Source organism: Rhinolophus hipposideros (genome assembly GCF_964194185.1).
Source record: "Rhinolophus hipposideros genome assembly, chromosome: 11".
NCBI lineage: Eukaryota > Metazoa > Chordata > Mammalia > Chiroptera > Rhinolophidae > Rhinolophus > Rhinolophus hipposideros.
The window spans coordinates 65,953,668-65,973,203 of NC_138057.1; the positions used below are offsets into that span (position 1 = coordinate 65,953,668).

Consider the following 19,536-nt stretch of genomic DNA (forward strand, 5'->3'; position numbering starts at 1 on the left):
GACATGGACACTGGAATGGGCAGTCACTTCAGCCAAGGCCAGGGCTCAGGGCTGGGGGCCCACTCTGGAAGGTGGAGGGGTGGGCTTCAGGCAGGTGGAATGGGCGTTGGGGGAGGGGAACCAGCCTAGGCAGGATCCCAGGTCAGGGCTGGGGGATGATGATGAGTTCAGGCTGCCCAGGTCCCTCCAAAGGCCAGACTGAGGGGCTTTCTGGGGTCTGGTGAAGGCGGGTATGGAAGCCTTTGATGGTCGAAGTGCACGCATTTCAGTTCTCTGTGCCAATTAGGGAGGCAAGGCCAACTCAGTTTCAAAACTTTTCCATGTACCTACTGCATGCTGGGCCTAGGTTCAGTCCTGAAGGTGCAAAAATGGTAAGAAATAGATCTGCTCTTAAAATTCTCACTGTCTAGTGGGAGTACCAAGTATAAACATTCTCTCACTCATTAACAGACTTTATTGAGCACCTACTATGTATCGGGCAGTGCTAGGTGCTGAGGAGAGAGACAGAGAGACTAGCTCAGGGGGGATACAGGTAACCATCATCCAAACACAGAGGTGTCAGGCACCAGGAGGCTCTGTCCATCTCCCTGCTCCCCCTCCCCCCCACACACAAATAGTCCTTTCGAGGAGGTAGAAAATACTCACAGTACGGAGCTGAGATCAGAAGCCAGCACTCTGGGCTCCCAGTGCCATTTTTTCCTCCTGGTTCATTAGGAGGAAAAGCCACATGTGGCCTGGGGCTGGAGGGGTTGTTTGGAGGGCTGAGGTACCCAGCTTGGATTCCAAGGTCCAAGCCACCCAACCCAAAGGCTCCTGTCCCGCCGCCCTGCCCCGTGTTCTCAGGACCTGAGTATCGGAGAGCCCAGCAGATGCTCCTGGAAGTGGAGTGATCGGAGTCCGTCAGAGTGGGAGGTGCTCAGGGTAGGGCCGAAGCCCAAGTTCAAGGGTGCTAGGGTCCATCATCAAATTCTAGCCCCTGCACCCCGGGACGTTGGCCTCCTTGAGCCTCAGTCTCCCCATCTGTCCAGTGGGAAGAAGAAAGCCTGGAAAGGAGTTGCTGGGACAAAATGGAAGGCTGGTGGGAGATGGGAGACAGTGGGGACATCCAGGGCAGCACACCGAAGGAAAGTGCAGGCCTCCTCTGAATTCCCTGCCTCCATGGCCCCCCCAGACCTCCTCCGCCCCATTTCCTCAGCGCTTCTCTCTGTTCAGTGGGTTGGCTCAAGCCGAGTGCTTAATGAATGGTAATAGTAATAACAATTGCTAAATTACTATTACTGTGTGTGAGATACACTAATTACCACTGTCATTAGTCAGACAATTACTCTAAAGAAAAACATTTCTAATGATACTGTTCACACCTGACGCATTTTCCCACTTTTCCAGTCGTGTTTGCACCCATGTTCTCCTACAGTCCACTGAGGTCAGCCAAGATTATTGTCTCCACGCCTTGGGGGAAGGGGACAGTCAGGTCTTGAGACCTTCGGTTGCTGACCTCCTTCTTGGAGAGAGCTCATAGCTGCCCTTTACTGAGGACCTTCCAGGTTATTTCGTCTTCTCAGCAACTCTAGGAGCAGGGACTGTTCATGTCCGCATTTTATAGATGATGAAACTGAGGCCCAAAGAGGCCAAAGGTCACTGGATTAGTAAGTGGCAGGACTGGGATTTGAACCTAGGTCTCCGGTGAAACAGTTGGCTCGTTTAAGCACACCCTTCTACTGCCTCTAAGTCGAGACTTGGCTCCTGAAATTTCCCAGTGACGCATCGCATGCCTTCTGAAGTCTGAGATCCCTCCATTATATGGCCCTTTCTCACCCCGTCTTCATGTTCTCCACCATCCAGGAGTTGGATCTGCCTTTTTATTGGGCCAAGCCCAGGTCCACACCCCGCTTGCTCTGCTGACAAGGGGTCATATTGGGACCCAGCCCCTCACATCAGCCCTTGAGCAGCAGCAGTCTGAGGGTTGCACCCCTCAAGGCCATAGAGAGAGAAAGAAATGGGAGCAGCAGGAGTTTTTCCTGAGGCCGCTCCCTGGTATTCCGAGGGGGCTGAGGCTGCCTCTTGTAGAAGGAGCATGCCTTGTCTGAGACCGGCCACTGAGCTGGGAGGCTCCTGCAGCTGTCAGAGGGGTCCTGGCTGGCCAAAGGGTGCAGGCACAGCTTGATGTGTAGCACTGGGGCTGGAACCGCGGAGAGGAACTAGGCAGGGAGATGGCTCGCTTACTTTCCTCACCTCTCTCTCTCCTTTCTGACCTCCTGTCCTCTTCAATTGTTTGTGTAGTCATCATTCCTTCAACAGATTTCTAAATCCATGTCATAGGCCTGCGCTTAGACCAGGTGCTGAGAATTCAAGGCACAAAGCCAGCCCTATGTTTTCTTTCCCTCCCTTCCTGTCACTCGCTTGTGCCTCGTGTCATCCCTCCTGTCATTCCTCCGTCAAACAGAGAAAACTGGGCTTCTTCCCATTCCCTTCTCTTTGCCTCCCCCTCACCCCACTTCTCTGCCCAGCCTCTCTCCCCCAACCTTAGAGCCTCCCTTCCTCATGCCCGTCCCTCACCTTAGGGCTGGTTCTCCCTCCTTACCCCAGGGCTGTTTCTAGATGGCTTTCAGGTCGCTTTCGGGTGATATTTTGGGACAGAGTGGAGGACAGGACTTGAGTGTCCACTTTCTCCTTGCTGATGGGAGGAGAAAAGAGGAAATTTGAGAAGACCTTTTGTCAGGAATGTCATAGAGCTTCTGATTGTTGATTTGAGATAAAGAATGAAGTGGTTCATCCAGGGAGGCCTCTCCCCCACTACTGATTCCTCGGAAGGCTTGAGGCCCATCCGCATCGAACCCAGGGCAGACTCCTGCTCAAGTTTGCAGCTTATCCCCTGCTTCACCTAATGGGATGGATTTTCCCATTGGGCCAATTTCTTCAATATGAGGAAGAAATTGGGGCTGTGGGGCCCAGGCAGGAAGCTTTGCCCCCTGCTCCTAGCCCTCAGTGTTGCACTGACTCCCTAAAAAGGGGCTTCTCCAAACTTTCTCCTCCCCACAGGGTCCTCCCGGATCTCGAGGCCCACCAGGGATGAGGGGAGCAAAGGGACGCCGGGTAAGTGGGGCCCAGCCCCTGGGGGCTGACACTGGCGGGGGTCACCTGCTAGAGAGGCCACGTCCTGTACCTTGCCCCCTGCCCAGCTCGGGGATCTTTGGCTTTCACCAGGCAGGGTTCCGGGCTCACCATGGGACCCCGACCCATCTTTTCCAGCACATTTCTGAGTACCAGTCCTTGCCATCCAATGGGCACAGACAGGCTCTGTGGTACTAGTGCCTTGTCAATTCGTGTGTTTGCTCATCCATTCAGTCAGCTTTTATGTAGCACCTATGATATGCCAGCTACTGTTGGAGGCTCTGTAGATATATCACAGAGAATAGGACAGGCATGACCCCTGCCTGCCCTTATGGCTCAATTAAGTTGGTCAAACAGACGGCACAAGGTCATCAGCATGTTAATGGTGGAAGGCAGGCAGCTTGGGAGCCTGGAGGAGGCACCTCCTGGACAGGTTACCGGGGAAGGCTTCAGGGAGAGGGCTTGATCTGAGGCTAGGTTCCAGGCAGAGGGAAAGCCTTAAGGTGAGAGAAGGTGTGGCATATTTAGGGATCCCATTGGTGCAGCAGAGGGATGAGGTGAGAAGGATGAGGCCAAGAATTAGCAGGTGTCAAGCCAAGCAGGACTTCAAACACCACAGGTAGGCCTGGGGGCTATGCTCCAAGGGCAGTGGGTACCCACACAGAGCTCTAAGCAAGGGCTGGGCTGAGCACGGTAGCCAGAGGTAATCACTAGTACTTACTATGTGCCAGGCACTGTCTTATCACATACATTAATTAATTTAATCTTCAGCACTACCCTATAAAGTAGGTGCTATTCTTATTTCTATTTACAGATAAGGAGACTGAGACACAGAGAAGTTAAGTCACTTGCTTCAGGTTGCACAGCTAGAGAGGGCTGATGGAATGGTTTCCTGCCCCCAGCTGGTATACAGGTGCCAGGCCATGCAGCCTTGTAAAAAGGAAACAAGAAGGCACAGGTAGTGCAGACAGCTCAGGCCTGATATCCAAGCACCATACAGGGATCTGTTATTGTTATGCTCCTCTTGGCTGGATTTCAAGAGGTTTAAAATTTTCCCCTGAACCAGATGGCCTGCACAGTCGGCCTGGGAAAGGGAAGATTAAGAGGCATTCCTCTGGCTGGGGAGGGCCCCTCCCAGCACTGTGCCCTGGGCCTCTGCACGTGGACCAAGGCCTGTTGACAGCCAGGTTCCACCTTGACCCTGAGCACTTTTCCTCCTGCCTCAGGAAGTCAGATTAGCTGGAGGGTGAGCTCTGTGGGCCCAGGCCCGGCTCTCCCCTCCAGATATGAGGCTTAAGAACCCCTCAACTCACTGAGCTCCCCCCAGCTGTCTCCACCACCCCTTCCCAGCAGTGGCTGGAAGAATGTATCTCCTGCTTGAGGAAACCCAGGCTCCCAACCACATCAAAGTCTCTGGAGCTGGGAGGGAAGCTTCAGGAACATGAGCCCCTCCCCACGCTGGGTTTGGCAGGAATGTAAAACCGGTGGGATCTGCCCTCTGGGTCCCCTGCCTAAAAGGCCACCAAAGGCCACTTCACAGAAGGGGTAACTGAGGGTGCTGGGGGACCGAGAGAGGCATCCATTGTGCTGCTCAAGAGCTCATTTCTGGGCTACACCCCCTACTTCCTGGTTTGCTCTATGACCTTAGCAAGGCCTCGCTGCTCTGTGGGCTTCAGCTTCTCCATATGTGCCATGGAGGAGGGGCTTGGAGGTCTACAAGGCCCTGCCTGCTTCTCTGCCCGTGCCCAGATGGGCCCTGCTATCCCCCCATGCCAACTCCTCCACCTCCCTACCCTGGGCAGCACGAGCACTAAGCTGCTGAGACCAGAGGTCGGATGGGGCCCCAGGCCCTCTGCTCTTGGTAGAGCTGTTGACAGGGTCTGGGTCCACGGGCCCCAGTTGAAAGACTGAGGGCTCTGGGGTCAGACAGTTATAGGAGCAAGTCTCCACCTTCCCAGTTACTAGTTCTAGGACCTCAGTCCAGTTTCTTAACCTCTCTAAGGTTTTGTGAGTGACTTTAGGAGGAAGTTGTCAGGAGCCAGGATTTGAAGCCAAGTCAGCTGGATGCCCACTCTTTTCACTCCTACGAGTCACTGCTCCTCAGTGTGGGAGTGAGCTCCCCAGGACGAGGGGGGGGGTGCTGCTCAGGGCCTACAGCAGCCTGCCAGGAGGGCTGCACGCTGGGGCAGGGTGTTGGCGAAGGTCATGGGACATTCCACTCTCCCTCCACTGTCCCCTTTGAGGGAATAGGGAGGATTCAGAGATTCAAGTGCCTGATGTGGAACTCTGCTCCAGTGAGAGGTGCTAAGAGCTCAGCATGACCTCGAACCCTGGCTTCCCCACGTTTTCCTCTGTAAAATGGGCCCACAACAGAATCGGCCTCATCGGATGGCCCTGGGGATGAAAACCCTTCACTGGCTCCTCACATATGGTCCGCTCCTGATAGGCAGCCATGCGTAGGATGTGCTTTCTCAATCACCCATCCATTTTTCACAGGAGCTGTGATTGGCCAGATTTTCTGTCCCAGGCAGGGTCTCCTCCCCACCAAGCCCCAGCTATGACTGCAAACAACTTCCTGGGGGAGTGGCCTGCTTCCAGTGGGGTGGGTCAGTCCGTGTTCATCTGAGGAAGCAAGGCTCAGGATTGGGGGTCCTGCAGGACACAGGACAAGCTGCAGAGTGGCCCAGAGCAAGGGTGCGGGTGTGTGGCTGCTCTCGCTTATCTCCCTGCACAGTGGAGCTAGGGCAGGAGGGTGGCTAGGGCCCGCTGCGTCCTCCTCCCTCCAGACAGGAAAGGTTGGTACTGTCTCTCCTAAGTCAGCCCCAGCTTCCTGAACTCTCTGGTGCTCTCAGGGGACAGCAGAGTCCTCCAAGTAACAGGGATTTTAGACGTTGTCTTCTCCAACACCCTGCCCAGAGCAGAACCTTCTTGGCAGGCTTTTCTAGGCCCTGACCTGTACAACTGCTGTGACGGTGAGCTCACTCTCACACTGTTAAACTATGGCAGGGAGTGGTGGGGGAAAATCAGCATTTGGCTGACTCGGGTTCAAATTCTGGCTCCTCCACTTACTAGCAATGTGACCATATGCAGTTTGCTTATGTGTAAAATGAGGGGACTAGTGTTCACTCCTATTGCTGCCTCTGCTGCTGCTGCTGTTGTTACTATTATAGCTCACATAACGTTTCTCCAAGAAAAGCTGTGATTCCTAGGATAAAAAGGGTGCTATGTGATTCACACCAAGCCCTCGACATCCCTGGGCCTCTGCTCCACTCCCAAAGCTCTCCCTTTCCAGGGAGGTTTATGCCTCAGCTAGAGACAGAGACCAGGGGCCAGAGCGATTTCTCAGAAAGGCCCAGAAGCCCACCGATCAGCTCAGCCTCTGTCCTGACTCCCAGGACCTGGGATGTCCCTACCCCAGTCTGGCCCCTCTCTACCAGGTCCCTGTCCATGAATTGGGATGGGGAGGGGGTAAGTCTAACCCATGGTCTGACAGTATCCACCTACAACTGAAGCCCAGAGAAGGATAGGGACTTTCCTGGGGTCACACAGCAAGCTGGCAGCAAAACCAGAAGTTGCACCCACCCCGTCTAATCAAACCTCATCTTGAACCTGTGAAAACTCTCAGCCGGTTGTACGCAGCACAGTATGAGCTGCCTGTGCTGAGGAAGGAATGGCATCCAGATTCCCAGAGCCATCCCTGTGTCCCTGCCCCTGGGGAGCCTGCAGCCTCTTCTGGCAGAGCTAGGTTTGCTCGAGCACTTGCTATATAGGCCAGGTGCTGAGCCTCTTGTGGGGATGATTTCGGGGATGATTTCCTGCCTTGAGGCAGAATTTCTGAGATGAGATGACTGAGGCTCAGTGAGGAACAGTCGCTGTCCCTGAGACACAACATTTCCTGAGCACCACTGTGCACACTGTTGGATCCCCACTGGGCTCCGGGCTTGGAGACACTTGGGAACAAAGACTCCCAGCGGAAGCCCTGGCTGCAGCCCACTGGTCTCCAGCTCTGGTTTATTTAATCAGCGATGATCTGTTTGAGGCTGTAGTGTGGAGCTGAAGTATCCAGAGCCCCAGGCAGCTGATAAGAGGAAGTGTTGCTTTTTCTGGCTCAATTATTAATTAAAAATTTCCTCATTCAGTTTTTAAGTGATCTCTCCTTGTTGTTTTCTCATCCCTCATCCTCCCTCCACGCAGACAGTTCCCCGACCCCTTTTGTGGCTGGTCCCCTTGCTGCCAGGCTGTGTGGGCCAGTCTCCTTCACGGGGTCCTTGTTGTCTTCCCAACACAGCCCCTCTGACCCCCTCCAGATCAGACACCACACTGTTCATGAGGGCCTCTTCCAGGGGACCCTATCCCATCTGTGTCCCATCCTATGGAGGGGAAACATAGGACACTGGGTGGAACCCTGGAGGGGATATCAGCTGCTAATGTGCTAAGAGGCCTAGACGAGTCACTTTCCTTGTCTTGGCCTCAATGTTCTCATCTTTGGGGGCAGATGGGATTCCATCTGCCCTGGGGGCCTCCCAACTCTCAAAAGATCAAGAATTCTGTCTCAGGGCTCAGACCTGATCCAAGAACTCCGGGGAACAGCTGCTTGACTCCTGCCCTGTTCCTGCCCCCTCCTCATGTGAGCTGGACCAGATTAGCTTGCACATCTGGCTGGAGAGGGGACTGTTCCACACATCTGGCTATATTCAGATCCTCCCTGGGTCCTTTTCTGTCAGTTTTCCCAAGGGCTGTGGTCCATACAACTATTTCTGCCCAAGTGGGAAGAGCATGCGAGAGGAGAGTCTGAAGACCTGGCTATAGGGACTTGCCCATGTGTCTGTACTCTGGCCCTCAGTCTCCGTGTCTGTGAAATGGGTTGGCTGGCTGATCCCCGTCCCCCAAGGTCTCTTTAAAAAGGGTTTAGATGTACCACTGGCCCCATTCCAGAATACTAGGGCCTGTAGCTGAGACCACCCATGTGAGCCCTCTGCAGAGCCATTTCAGCAGGCACATTGCACAGGGGTGACCCGTCTCAGGGTGACAGTTAGTGGGAGGAGGAGGGAGCCCCTTCCCAGGTAAGTAGGAGGAGGAGGGAGCCCCAAGCTTGTGCAGAGCCCAAGGCTCTGGGCAGCCCTGCCTCCTGGTTCCCAATTCAAGGGAGACCCCTGCTGTCCACTGTGCTAGTCCCTTTTTCCTATTCCAGGGCCCCCGAGGACCAGACGGACCAGCTGGGGAGCAGGGGTCCCGGGGTCTGAAGGTAAAATCCCCATGGCCTACCTTTCTTCTCTCCTTCCATGCTGGGTCAGGAATCCAGGAACCAGGCCTCACAATCCCCTCAGCAATAGGCCCCTGGCGGACAGCCAGGAGTCCCTGAGAGGCTGGAGGGTAGTGCCTGAGAGCTCATCTAGCCACTCCTCTTGCCCTCTGCCTAACTCCACCCCACCAGCCCTGCGCATGGGGGCAGGGGAGAGAGAAGGAGCTTTGAGACTGAGAGTGAAAGTGAGAGAAAGCATGTGAATGAAACAGAGGTGGGAGTGTGAGAGTGAGGAGGAATCACTTATGACCTCTGGCCCCTTCCAGGGACCGCCAAAGCCCTCCAGGGTCTCTGAGAGCTGAGGCTGTTTCTATTGCCCTCAGGAGCACGGAGTCCTTGATCCTTGCCAGAGCACCTGGTGACTATGGCGAGCCACTCCCTTTGCTGGGTCTTAGTTTTCCGACCTGCATACTGGGGAGAGGAGTGGATGCCATGATCCCTGGTTCCTTATATCTCCCATGGGAGTGTGGGTCCCTTCTCTGTGAAGGGGCCTCCCAAATACCCTCCCCACCTTCAAGGGCTTTGCTTCCTGTAGGGACCTCCAGGACCGCAGGGCAGACTGGGCCAGCCTGGGCAGCAGGTATGTCTCACCATGGCTGCCAGTCTCCCTTCCCACTTCCTGCTTTGTGACGTGTGCCATTAATGAACCCAAATGTGCTTCTAGGGTGCGGCTGGCGAGCGAGGGCACTTGGGGGCTCGAGGCTTTCCCGTAAGTAGCACTGGTTCTTAAAATGCCATGGGGCTGTGTGGGGAGATAATAGCCCTTCTAGCCAAGTCCCATCTTGCTCTGGAAATCCCAAAGGTTCTAGTTGCCTACTCCCTTTACTGAAGACCCTTGGGTAATGTCTCTTCCCCTGGAACTCAGTCTCCCCATCCGTCACTCAGTGCTGTGATGGCTTGACTGAGGCCAAGGGCACAGGTGGGGGAGAAGGCCACAGAGGGACTAAGCTCCCCTTTGTTTAACTCTGCAGGGCATTCCGGGTCCTTCCGGCCCGCCAGGCACCAAGGGCCTCCCAGGAGAACCGGTAACTGCCCTCTTCCTCCCACTTTGCCTCTTAGTGCGTCTGCGGGTGTGGGCCAGTATTCACACAAGGAGAGAGGGTGGAGAGTGACCGTGCTGGGGCTGATGGGACAGGCCTCGGATGGTGGAGGGAACGCTGGCGGGGGGGCTCTGGAACTCTGGGTTGAGTCTAAGAGTTCTTGCCCTCCAGCCTAAGTTTTCTTGCCAGTAAAATGGGAATAATGGTCCCTCCCTTGCTATCTGGTCCTGAAGATGAAATGAGAAAATATGTCTGGTGTGCTTATCACAGTGAAAAGTGAAGGGAGATGTTTTTGGTGGGAGGGAGAAAGAGAATAAACTAACAAACTGAATGGGAACTGCAGAGCCCATCGTGGCTGGAGGGGAGAGAGCTGGACAGGGGGCAGGCAGGAGGAGGTCCCACCACGGAGAGAGATTTTACCCTAAGGGCAACGGGAGCCATTGAGGGGTTTGAAACGGGGAGGCCTTTCAGATCTCACCGGAAGCTTGGGTTTGGGGGCACAGCCCAAGTGTCGGGGAGCCCCATAAGGAGGCTGTGGAGTGGTGCTCTTGGAGATGGAGAGGAGAGGATAGAATCTCCTGGGGCTCAGGAAGAAACGTGCCCAACGGGAGGCTCCTGCCCCTTGGGCCACGCTTCAGTCCCACATCTTGAGGCCCAAGGAGAGATGCTCTTTTGAACAGTGGGTTGACCAGGGTGAGGGTGGGGGTTTCCAGAGGTGGATCCGAGGTGGAATGGTGTCCAGGCAGAGGGAACAGAGTGAGCAGGGCTCCAGAGCTGGAAGATTCCTGAGCAGGAGAGGGCCTCACTGAGTTTCAGGTAGATGAATAGGAGAGTGTACAGATGGACTGGAGGGGAAACTAGGGGACAGCATGGCCCAGGATAGGGGCATGGGCTGCAGAGGCCTAGGGTTTGTGGCTGCTCACTCTCACCCACCCCTCCAGACTGCATTATCAAGCCTCAGACCCCAGATAGGGCCCAGGCTAGCTTCTCCCAACTGTCTGTGTGTCTGTCTGTCTTCCAGGGCCCTCAGGGACCCCAGGGACCAATTGGCCCTCCAGGAGAGATGGGTCGCAAGGTGAGTGCTGAAGGACTGTTATTTGTTCCATGGTGCTGCTGGGGAGGTATCAGCTCCTCTGAGACTAGGGGACCCTGGCCTGGCCTGGGCAGGTGGTCATGTCCTGTATGCTGCAGAGACTGAAGGCAGAGAAGGTAGATGTACTCTAATGGCATATGGTGAGGAGCTGGGCTCCCAGTCCCAGGGGCAATAGGTGGGAGACAGGGGTCCCAGGAACTTCAGGGGGAGTTGACAGTGCTTCTTTTTTGGCACCAAGGAAAGCAGCAATGCCCCTGCCCCCACACTGCTGGGACTTCACCCCAGCCCAGGTTTGACTGCAGAACCAGCCCTCTTAAGGATATGTAGCAAGGAGCTTGGAAGGGGCTTCAGACACCTCTGTTTTATCCAGAGGAGAAAACTGAACTGCAGAGTTTATGCCAATGGTTATAAGTAGGACCCCTTCCTGCCCTTGTCTTCCTGGCCTGGCTCAGAGAGAAGGGCTGGAATCACTCCGCCCTGGACACAGCATCTGCTGGCTTCCTCTCCTGGCCTTATACAAATCATGAAATTTTCCTTCTTGTGCTTGCCAAGGGGCTCCTAATGTGGTAAACCACACTCTCGGGGAGGGAGAAGGCTTCAGCAGCCTCAGGGTATCCCAGTCTGGGCCCAGTCACACCCCCCCCCCCCCCGCCCCAGTCCCAGCTCCAAGCTCTGAGATAGCTCTCTCATGCTGTGTGACCTCAGCATGTCCCTTGCCCTCTCTGAGCCTGCCTCAGTTATCTCCTCCCTTACAACCAGGGGCCAGTCCTTGGTCTAGGGAAAACCAATAGCATTTTCTTTCAGGGGCCGCCGGGTGCAGTGGGAGAATCGGGCCTTCCTGGGGAAGCCGGGATGAAGGTGAGGTGGGATGAAAGAAGGGCAAAATGACTTGCTAAAACCAGCTCCCAGCTGGTGGCCACGTCCTCCGCACAGAAGAGAAATGAGCCTTTCTTATGTCCAGGATAATAGGTTCTCTGTGCACCTGGCTGGGGAGCGGGTGGGTCCTGGTGATGGCCACAGCAGAGGGCCCAGCTGGCCCAGATTCCTCACCCCCGCCCCTCCCCAGTAATGTTTTCTCTGGCACCTGCGCCTGCCCCTTGCTAGGTCAGCAGTACCTCCTGGCCTCCCGCGATACCATCTGCATTTCAGCACCCGTGGTGCCCCTCATTACCTGCTGGGAAACAGGCGCCCATTGATACCTAGGCGCCGGGGGGCTCTCTGGGGAGAGCCCCCTCTCCTCTCCACTGTTGGAAGAGGATGTTGCTCCCTATATAGGCCCTGGAGCTGAGAAACAACGCTGGTGGCCTGGGGCATTGTTGAGGCAGGGCCTAGGGGAACCCTGGAGGGGCTGTGGGACTTGAGGCAGATCACCCCCCATTGGCGTCTCCCAGCCATTCCGAGGGAGTTGGACCAGACCTGGGATTATCAGTCTTGGCTTAGTTCCAGAATCCTTTGCTGAAACAATGCAGCAAACAGATAGAAGTGGGGCTGCGGATCGGCGCAGAGCTGGGGCCTCAGAGTTCTGCCTCCTCCTTGTACCCCAGACAGCAGCAGGGAGGGAGTGTGGCTTGGAAATCCCTATAGGAGAAAGACCCATTTGGGGTCTCTTGGGAATGTGGAACGTGGGTGATAGTGATTCTGGCTCATTTAGGTCCTCTTCCTTGTTGCGTTTCTTGCTTAAACTTTCAAGGAGAGTAAAGGAGGTGGCCAGCCAGAGTTGCCATCTCTGCATCTGAAACGCTCTGGAGCCAAACTACCCGGGTTTGAATCCCGAACCTATCACTTAGTAGCCATGAGCTCAGGCTAGTTACTTAACCCCACAGCCCCTTGGTTTCTTCATTTGTAAAAGAAGATACCTTTCCTGTTGGGTGGTGACAATTAAACATGTGCAATAAAAAGGTACAGTTGACCCTTGAACAACACGGGTTAGAACTATGCACGTTCACACATGCGGATTTTTTTCAATTGACCAGTGCAGTTCTAACCGGCGTTGTTCAAGGGTCAGCTCCGTGGTTGAGAATCCGCGAATGCCTAGTGATTGTCGTTATATGCAGCTTTTGACTGTGCCCCTACCCCCCTGCATTGTTCAAGGATCAGCTGCCTTTAGGACAGCTCCATGTAAGTGTGAGCTGTGATGATGGTGGTCGTGGTCCCGACATGGCCAGGGCTGACTTGGAAAAGGGGCTCTAGTTGGCATTTTATAATTTCTCTTTGGTTCTTGGGAAGGAGCTGCCCCAGCTCACTAGCTCCCGCCACAAAATCAGAGCTGGTGGTGAGGGCTGGGGTTGGCGCTACCCACCCCCAAGGACTTGTGTTTGGTTTCTCCTAGGGTGATCTTGGGCCTCTGGGCACCCCTGGGGAACAGGGCCTCATTGGGCAGCGGGTAAGTCAAAGCAAATTTATTCTCCCTGGAAAGCCACCCCCAGGGTGTTTGGGTGGGGGGAAGGGCTTTACTCAATCTCCCTGCACCTCGGTTTCCTCACCTGCAGAAATAGATCATGGATCTCCACAGACTCATCCAGTCTCTCTTGGTGGGCCAGCAATTTCCACAATGTAGAGGTGCTCTTTAAAGGAGAGCATTTAATGTTTCAAAATGTTCGGGACTCACTAAATGCTCAGTGTTCTCTCTTGCACATTGACGGTAACATTTTCAAGGCTCTGGGAAAGCCTTCCACAAGAAATTGGTTTCGTTGGGATTAATCCAGGGTCTCCAAACTTATTTGACAGCTAAGTGCTTTTTTTGAAAAATACCTATTATTACCCCTGAAAACTGTTCCATAGAAGGTTATCATCCCTTTTTCCAAAATAAATCTACAAAGCTTGTCTTTCTCTAAGAAGCCTTGGCATGCCTCTGTGTCCACCCCTCTATGCTCTGTGCACAGTGATAAGGTCCCTGCCTGAATGTGGACCACTGGGGAGCTGTGAGGGATACAGAGCAGGCATCCTCTAATACCTTACAGATGAGCAGGTGAGGCCCAAGCATAAGGGGGATTAGTGTGGTTCTCAGTTCATGGGGGCACCAAACCCCCAAACAAAGTCTCCTCACTTCTCATCTTTCCTTTTTCCCAATGCCACACACTACCTCTTCTGCATAGTTGACAGGGACTCCCCAAATTGAGTTAAGACACAGAATGAGAGGGAGGTCACAGGGCAAGAGAGGATGAGTACGGAGCTTGAAGCCTTGAGATGGCAAATCTTGTGTGTCAATGACAATTGGTCAGTACAGTCTTCTAGAAATACCATGTTAAGAGGATCCTGAGGCTCCATCTAGACACAGTAGGAAAGAGAATGATGAGCCCACTGTGTGCCAGGCACTTTTCTCAAGACACTGGGGACACAACAGTAACAGAAGGCCTTGTCCTTATGGAGCCACATTCTAGTGGATCGATTAGTGATGTCTGCCATGGGCACAAGATGGGTGGAATCTACACACCTGTCAGGCCTTTGCCATCCCGGCATCTGATGGCTTCTTAGGCCTCTTCCAGCTCAGATGCTGAATGGTTTTGAATTCTAAAAGCAGAGAATGACCCAAACTTAATTTGACAGCCATTGAGAGAACTGAGGAGCCCAGAGGCATCTCTGAAGCTAGAAGGGCAAGCAGGGAGACTAGCTGAGGGTCAGGACGGGGCTCAGGGTCTGGGTATCTTTCCCAAACTTGCTGGTAAGAAAGTCTGAAGGCTGGCCTCATTTTCCTCATCTGAAAAATGGGATTCCACCAAGGAGTTCAGTGAGGGCTCACTCTAATTCCAGAAATAATATCTCCAATGACTACCATTTGTGGGTGCTTATACTGTGCTTTGGAGGACCCCTTATAGGAAGTGGGATCAGCCCCATTTTCAGATGAGAAAACAGATGCCCATGGGGGCTGGGTAGTTTGCTTGTGGTCAAACCACCAGTGAATGGGAAGCCCAGTGCGGGCATGAGGTCTGCCTGATGTCAAAACCTTTCTCAACCACTAGGCTGCACTGCCTAGTCCAACCACGGGTGTCCAGAATGGCTGCATGACCAACACTTTCTAACTTGAGACCTCATGCAGCTCCCACCCCAGCCTGCCCTGCAGACAGCAGGCTTTGCTTGAGGTTCTGCCCCTCCTTTCTGGGAGCTGAGTGGGTGCCTCAACTCTCCTGCTCATTCACTAATTCAGCCACCCACTGTGTGTGTGACAGATACTCCAGGACCACCACACTGCCTGGAGATCAGAGGTTGGGGGTCCTGCTCCAGGGAGGGGAAGGAAGTCAAAGCACGTGGGGCCCACTCCCCAGTAACGTCTCCTCTTCTTTTCCCACTATCCTTTCCAGGGAGAGCCAGGCCTTGAAGGTGACAGTGGCCCTGCAGGGCCCGATGGGCTGAAGGTAAGCGTGCAGTCTCTTCTGGTGCAGGCACTGGGGAGGAAGGGGCGTTTGGGAACTGCTTCTACCTGTGCCCCGACTGTCCTCTCATCCGAGACCTAAGTTTTCTTCCGGAAGCACCATGTTCCCGTAAAGCTCTGAGAGCTGACTTCCAGCTGATTCCCATTGAGAACAGGATGGGTGAGGGTGAGCCCTGTCCAGCGCCCATCCCCCCCCCGCCCACTGTTCTCCACCCTGCTCAGGCAGCTTTGGGGACAATCCCCACCCTCCACTTCTCCCTGCTTCCCTTCTCCTCAAAACTGCAGTTCCTCTTAGCTACGGGTGGTACCTGAACGCCTGTTTTCTTTATCGTGTCTGTGGAGAATAACCTTCATGGTGAAAACAACCTCTGGGAGACATACCACACTTTCTAGTTTGTTTATACAGTGCTTTTATGCTGATTATCTCCTCTGAGTTTGCTGACAACTAGCTGATGGTGACAACAGGTGGTAGTAACTCTTAGTCACAGCTAACCTTTATCCAGCAGGGAGCTGGATGTTGGGCTAAGCTGTTTACATGGAGCATCTCTTTCAATTCTCACAGTCACACCTTGCTGCTTATGTTACAAATGAGGGGCTTTGCCCACGGTCGCACATCTACTGAGAAGTGTGAGCAAGATTTGAAGTTAGGCAGCCTAACCCTGGGGGTGAGGGAGGTATTGTCCCCTGACCACAGAACCTTTAAATTAGAAGGAACCAGAACCCGTGCTCTGCCACTGACTTACATGTGGTGTTGGGAAGTCTCTGCCTCTCTCTGGGCCTCAGTTTCCCCATCTGTAAATTGAGAGTGTTGATCTAGACAACTTGTAAGGCTCTTCAGAACGTTGGCTGATGTCCTAGGATGTCAGGATTCCCCAGGTGGCCAGGAATGGCAGGCCAGAAGGTTAATCCTGGAGCCAGGGGGCTCTGTGAGACGGCCATCAGGGCCAGACCCTTGTCTCCATGCCAGGCCATGCTTAGAATTGGAAAGTCTCCCTGGGAAGGGACCTCAGAAGTCAACCTGCCCAGTCCTTTCCTGGTGCCCACATCTGCACTGCACTGGCCCACACCTCAGCTGGGATCTCCCTTTTTCATCTGTGTCATCTCTGGACCCCTCTATTGGGAAGTCCTCCCTGGCTGAGCTAGAAAGTGCCCCAGTAACCTGCCACACCAGCCCCCTGAGCCCAGGCCCCAGAATGACTGGCCTGCAGTGCGTGCTCTCAGGGGTCCTGTTCCCACGTTCTGGCTTCATGCCCTCGGAACCCACTCTTTCTCCTGGACACACACCAATTGATCAGTGTCTCTCGTAAAGTGTGGCGCCGGGAAACAAAACTAGCAGAGACTCTGCTTCTCCAAGCCTACTCCCCAACCCACCCCTGCCTCGTACCCAGGACTTCACACTCTCTCCCAAGGGCCTCTGTGAACAGTCACAGGGGAGCCACCTGCAGCTCAGCCACAGGTCCCACTGGGGCAACCCTGATGGACGCTGCCATCTATGCCCCTTGAACTTGTTCTGCCCACAGGGCCCAAGGGCAGCAGTCCATGCACCTCCACGGATGTGGCAAGTGCTATCTAAGAGCTAGCTGCCACCCGCTTGACAGGGGGTGTTCTGCAGCCAGTGAGAATGAGAACCACACAGAGCAATGGGAGAACATGCTCAGGAGAGTAAGACATTAACAACAAATGATGGAAGCATGCAGTCTGGTTGGATTATGCCTGTGAAGCTTTGTTTACTGCTAACCAGCTTCCTCGCCTTGGAATTGTTGTTCCACGGCTCTAAGCCTGGTACATAGCCATCGAAACTATTACTTCTTACTTATTATTAATGTAAACTGTTTTCATGTGAGCAAAGGTTGAAACTGCTACCCAGAAAAATGGAAAAAGTTAGTTCTGGAGGCAGAATTGGGTGAAGTCTTTTCAACCTCCTTTATTTCAACCTGTTATGATTCTTGTCCTCCCCATATGTCTACGTTGGCAAGAAATAGCCCTAGTCTCCCAAAACGTACTCCCTTCCTATGAACTCATGGGATGGGTGTGGTCAGGGTCCTCTCTTCTCTGAGCCATCCCCTTCCTGCCCAGGTTCAGACACTAGAAACCGCCATGTCAAGGCTGTTCCCCGTGCCAGCGGGGCCATGCCAGCCCGACCCTTTTGGCAGCTGGGAGAGCTGTCAAGGAATCCAGGAATTGGTCAGCTGTGAACATCTAAATGGAGCCCTGAAATTCTGGCCCTCGGCTAGGCTTGGTGACTAATTTATTCTTTCTCTCTCTCTTCTCCCCCTGCCCTTCCCACCCAGGGAGACAGGGGTGACCCAGGGCCTGACGGTGAGCGTGGCGAGAAGGGCCAGGAGGGACTGATGGGCGAGGATGGGCCCGCTGGCCCTCCTGGCATCACTGGTGTCCGGGTGAGTGGGCATGGCTGCATGCCAGCACTTGAGACTCCCGGGGGGCAAATAACACTTGTGTCTGTTCAGACAATTCGGTGGGAGGACTTTTGGTAGCTGCCACAAAAGGGTCTTGTGCTATGGTCCCTCCTCCTCCTCTGCCTAACACTCCCATGGCTCTTGAGTAACATTCCTCTCCTTAGTCTGGCTGCTGTGCCCTGTACAAACTTGGCCCCTTCTGACCTCATCCTACCTAATCCCTACATTCAGCCACACTGAATTTAGTAGGGAGAATTCAACAAGAGGGGCACTGGTCCTGATTCTCCATCAGTAACTTGCTGTGTGACCTTTCACTTGCTCTTACCCTCTCTGGGTCCCCCTGCCCTTGGTGTGATGAAGGATTTGGAAGGAATGTGTGCTGAGATCACTTTGAGTCTTAATGTTCCAGGGACCCTTTCTTAGTGAGCTTTTGAGTATCATGACTATGGAATGGGCAACAACATATGGCAGAAATAACCCTGGGCCCAGAGTTCAAATGTTGAGGTCAGCTCAAGCACCCACTTTCTGTATGACCTTGAGAAAATCACTGTCTCTCTCTGAGCCTTGGTTTTCTCATCTATGAAGAGTCAATGAAACTTTGGATAAAAAAGCACTTTATGAAATATACCAGAAATATAACAGATTGTCTTTATGGATTTGGAGGAGGAAATGACTAGAAGCTAATGGTGATGGTGATGATGGTGGTGATGGTGGTAGTAGTGATAGTAGTGATTATGATGGTGGTGGTATTGGTGGTGATGGTGATGGTGATGATGGTGGTAATGGTGGTGGTGATGGTGGTGGTGATGGTGGTGGTGGTGATGGTGATGGTGTTGTTGGTGGTGATGGTGGTGGTGGTGATGGTGGTGGTGGTGGTAACGAAGGTGGTGATGGTGGTGGTAGTGGTGATGGTGATGATGGTGTTGTTGGTGGTGATGGTGGTGGTGGTGATGGTGATGGTGGTGGTAATGGTGGTGGTGATGGTGGTGGTGGTGATGGTGATGGTGGTGGTAACGGTGGTGGTGATGGTGGTGGTAGTGGTGATGGTGATGATGGTGATGATGGTGTTGTTGGTGGTGGTGGTGGTGATGGTGATGGTGGTGGTAACGGTGGTGGTGATGGTGGTGGTGGTGGTGGTGATGGTGATGGTAGTGGTAACGGTGGTGGTGATGGTGGTGGTAGTGGTGATGGTGATAATGATGGTGATGATGGTGGTGGTAACGGTGGTGGTGATGGTGGTGGTGGTGGTGGTGATGGTGGTGGTAACGGTGGTGGTGATGGTGGTGATGGTGGCGGTGGTGGTGGTGGTGGTGATGGTGGCGGTGGTGGTGGTGGTGGTGGTGGTGGTGATGGTGGTTAGTCATAGTGATGACCATGGTGGTGATGATGCTGGTAGTCTTGATGGTGGTGATTGCAGTGACAGTGGTGGTGACAAAGGACATGGTGATGTGGGTGGTTTTAGTGGTGGTGGTGTTATGGACATTGTTATGTCCATATTTTGCTGTCACTCCCAATTCTCATATACTGGAACTAGAAAGAGGTTCACTGGGGCCAGACTGAGTGTGTCGGGTGACAGAGGTGGTGAGAACCCTGTATTTGAGTCTCTTTGGCATCAGGACTGCAGAACTAGTATCTCCCACTCTGTGGCCTGGAAACAGTTGAGTATTTAAAAATAGAATTTTATGAGCCATCAGGGACTTTCCAGAATTACATCTATATGGATGGGGGCCCAGCGAAAGTCTTCATTCTGGCCCCATAGCCTCACCCCACTGGATGTGCCAGCCCTTACTCAGGATTTCCCACACCATGGGGGACGCTCCCAGCTGCAGAGGGCCTATCAGAACAAGAGGCCAGCTGCTGGCCCTGTCTGGAGGGAGACTCCGTCTCTCTGGTTCTGTACTGAATACTTTGACACTGACTCATTTCTCCTTCTGACAAGGAATCAGCCATTGCAGTCACCTCAGTCCACCAGCAAATTCTACCAGCCCTGTATCCTGATTTCACAATTCCCCAAGCAGGGCCAGCCTAGACCAGGGGTACCCAGAAACTGGGATCCATGTCTCATGTCTAACCTGGCTGGGTAGCCTGTAGACGGTGACTTCATCTCTGCTGAGTCTCAGTTTCTTTAGCTCTGAAATGGGATAAATAATCCCTTCCTCCCCAGCCCTACAGTGAGAATTGAATGAGATATGAAGTAGAGTGTA

At 53.7% G+C, this 19,536-nt stretch overlaps 1 protein-coding gene across 3 annotated transcripts in view; it reads left to right on the top strand.

The window, feature by feature from the left end:
- COL27A1 (collagen type XXVII alpha 1 chain) overlaps window positions 1-19,536 on the top strand; it is a 134,679-nt gene that overhangs the window by 88,299 nt on the left and 26,844 nt on the right. For 2 of the 3 annotated variants that reach the window (XM_081067127.1, XM_081067126.1), the window contains exons 28-37: window positions 3,040-3,093; window positions 8,303-8,356; window positions 8,949-8,993; window positions 9,078-9,122; window positions 9,385-9,438; window positions 10,475-10,528; window positions 11,351-11,404; window positions 12,876-12,929; window positions 14,845-14,898; window positions 17,207-17,314. In XM_081067127.1, the coding sequence (XP_080923253.1) occupies window positions 3,040-3,093; window positions 8,303-8,356; window positions 8,949-8,993; window positions 9,078-9,122; window positions 9,385-9,438; window positions 10,475-10,528; window positions 11,351-11,404; window positions 12,876-12,929; window positions 14,845-14,898; window positions 17,207-17,314 (576 nt within the window). The remainder of the gene's footprint in view (window positions 1-3,039; window positions 3,094-8,302; window positions 8,357-8,948; window positions 8,994-9,077; window positions 9,123-9,384; window positions 9,439-10,474; window positions 10,529-11,350; window positions 11,405-12,875; window positions 12,930-14,844; window positions 14,899-17,206; window positions 17,315-19,536) is intronic. The other variant, XM_081067128.1, reaches the window with a different exon arrangement.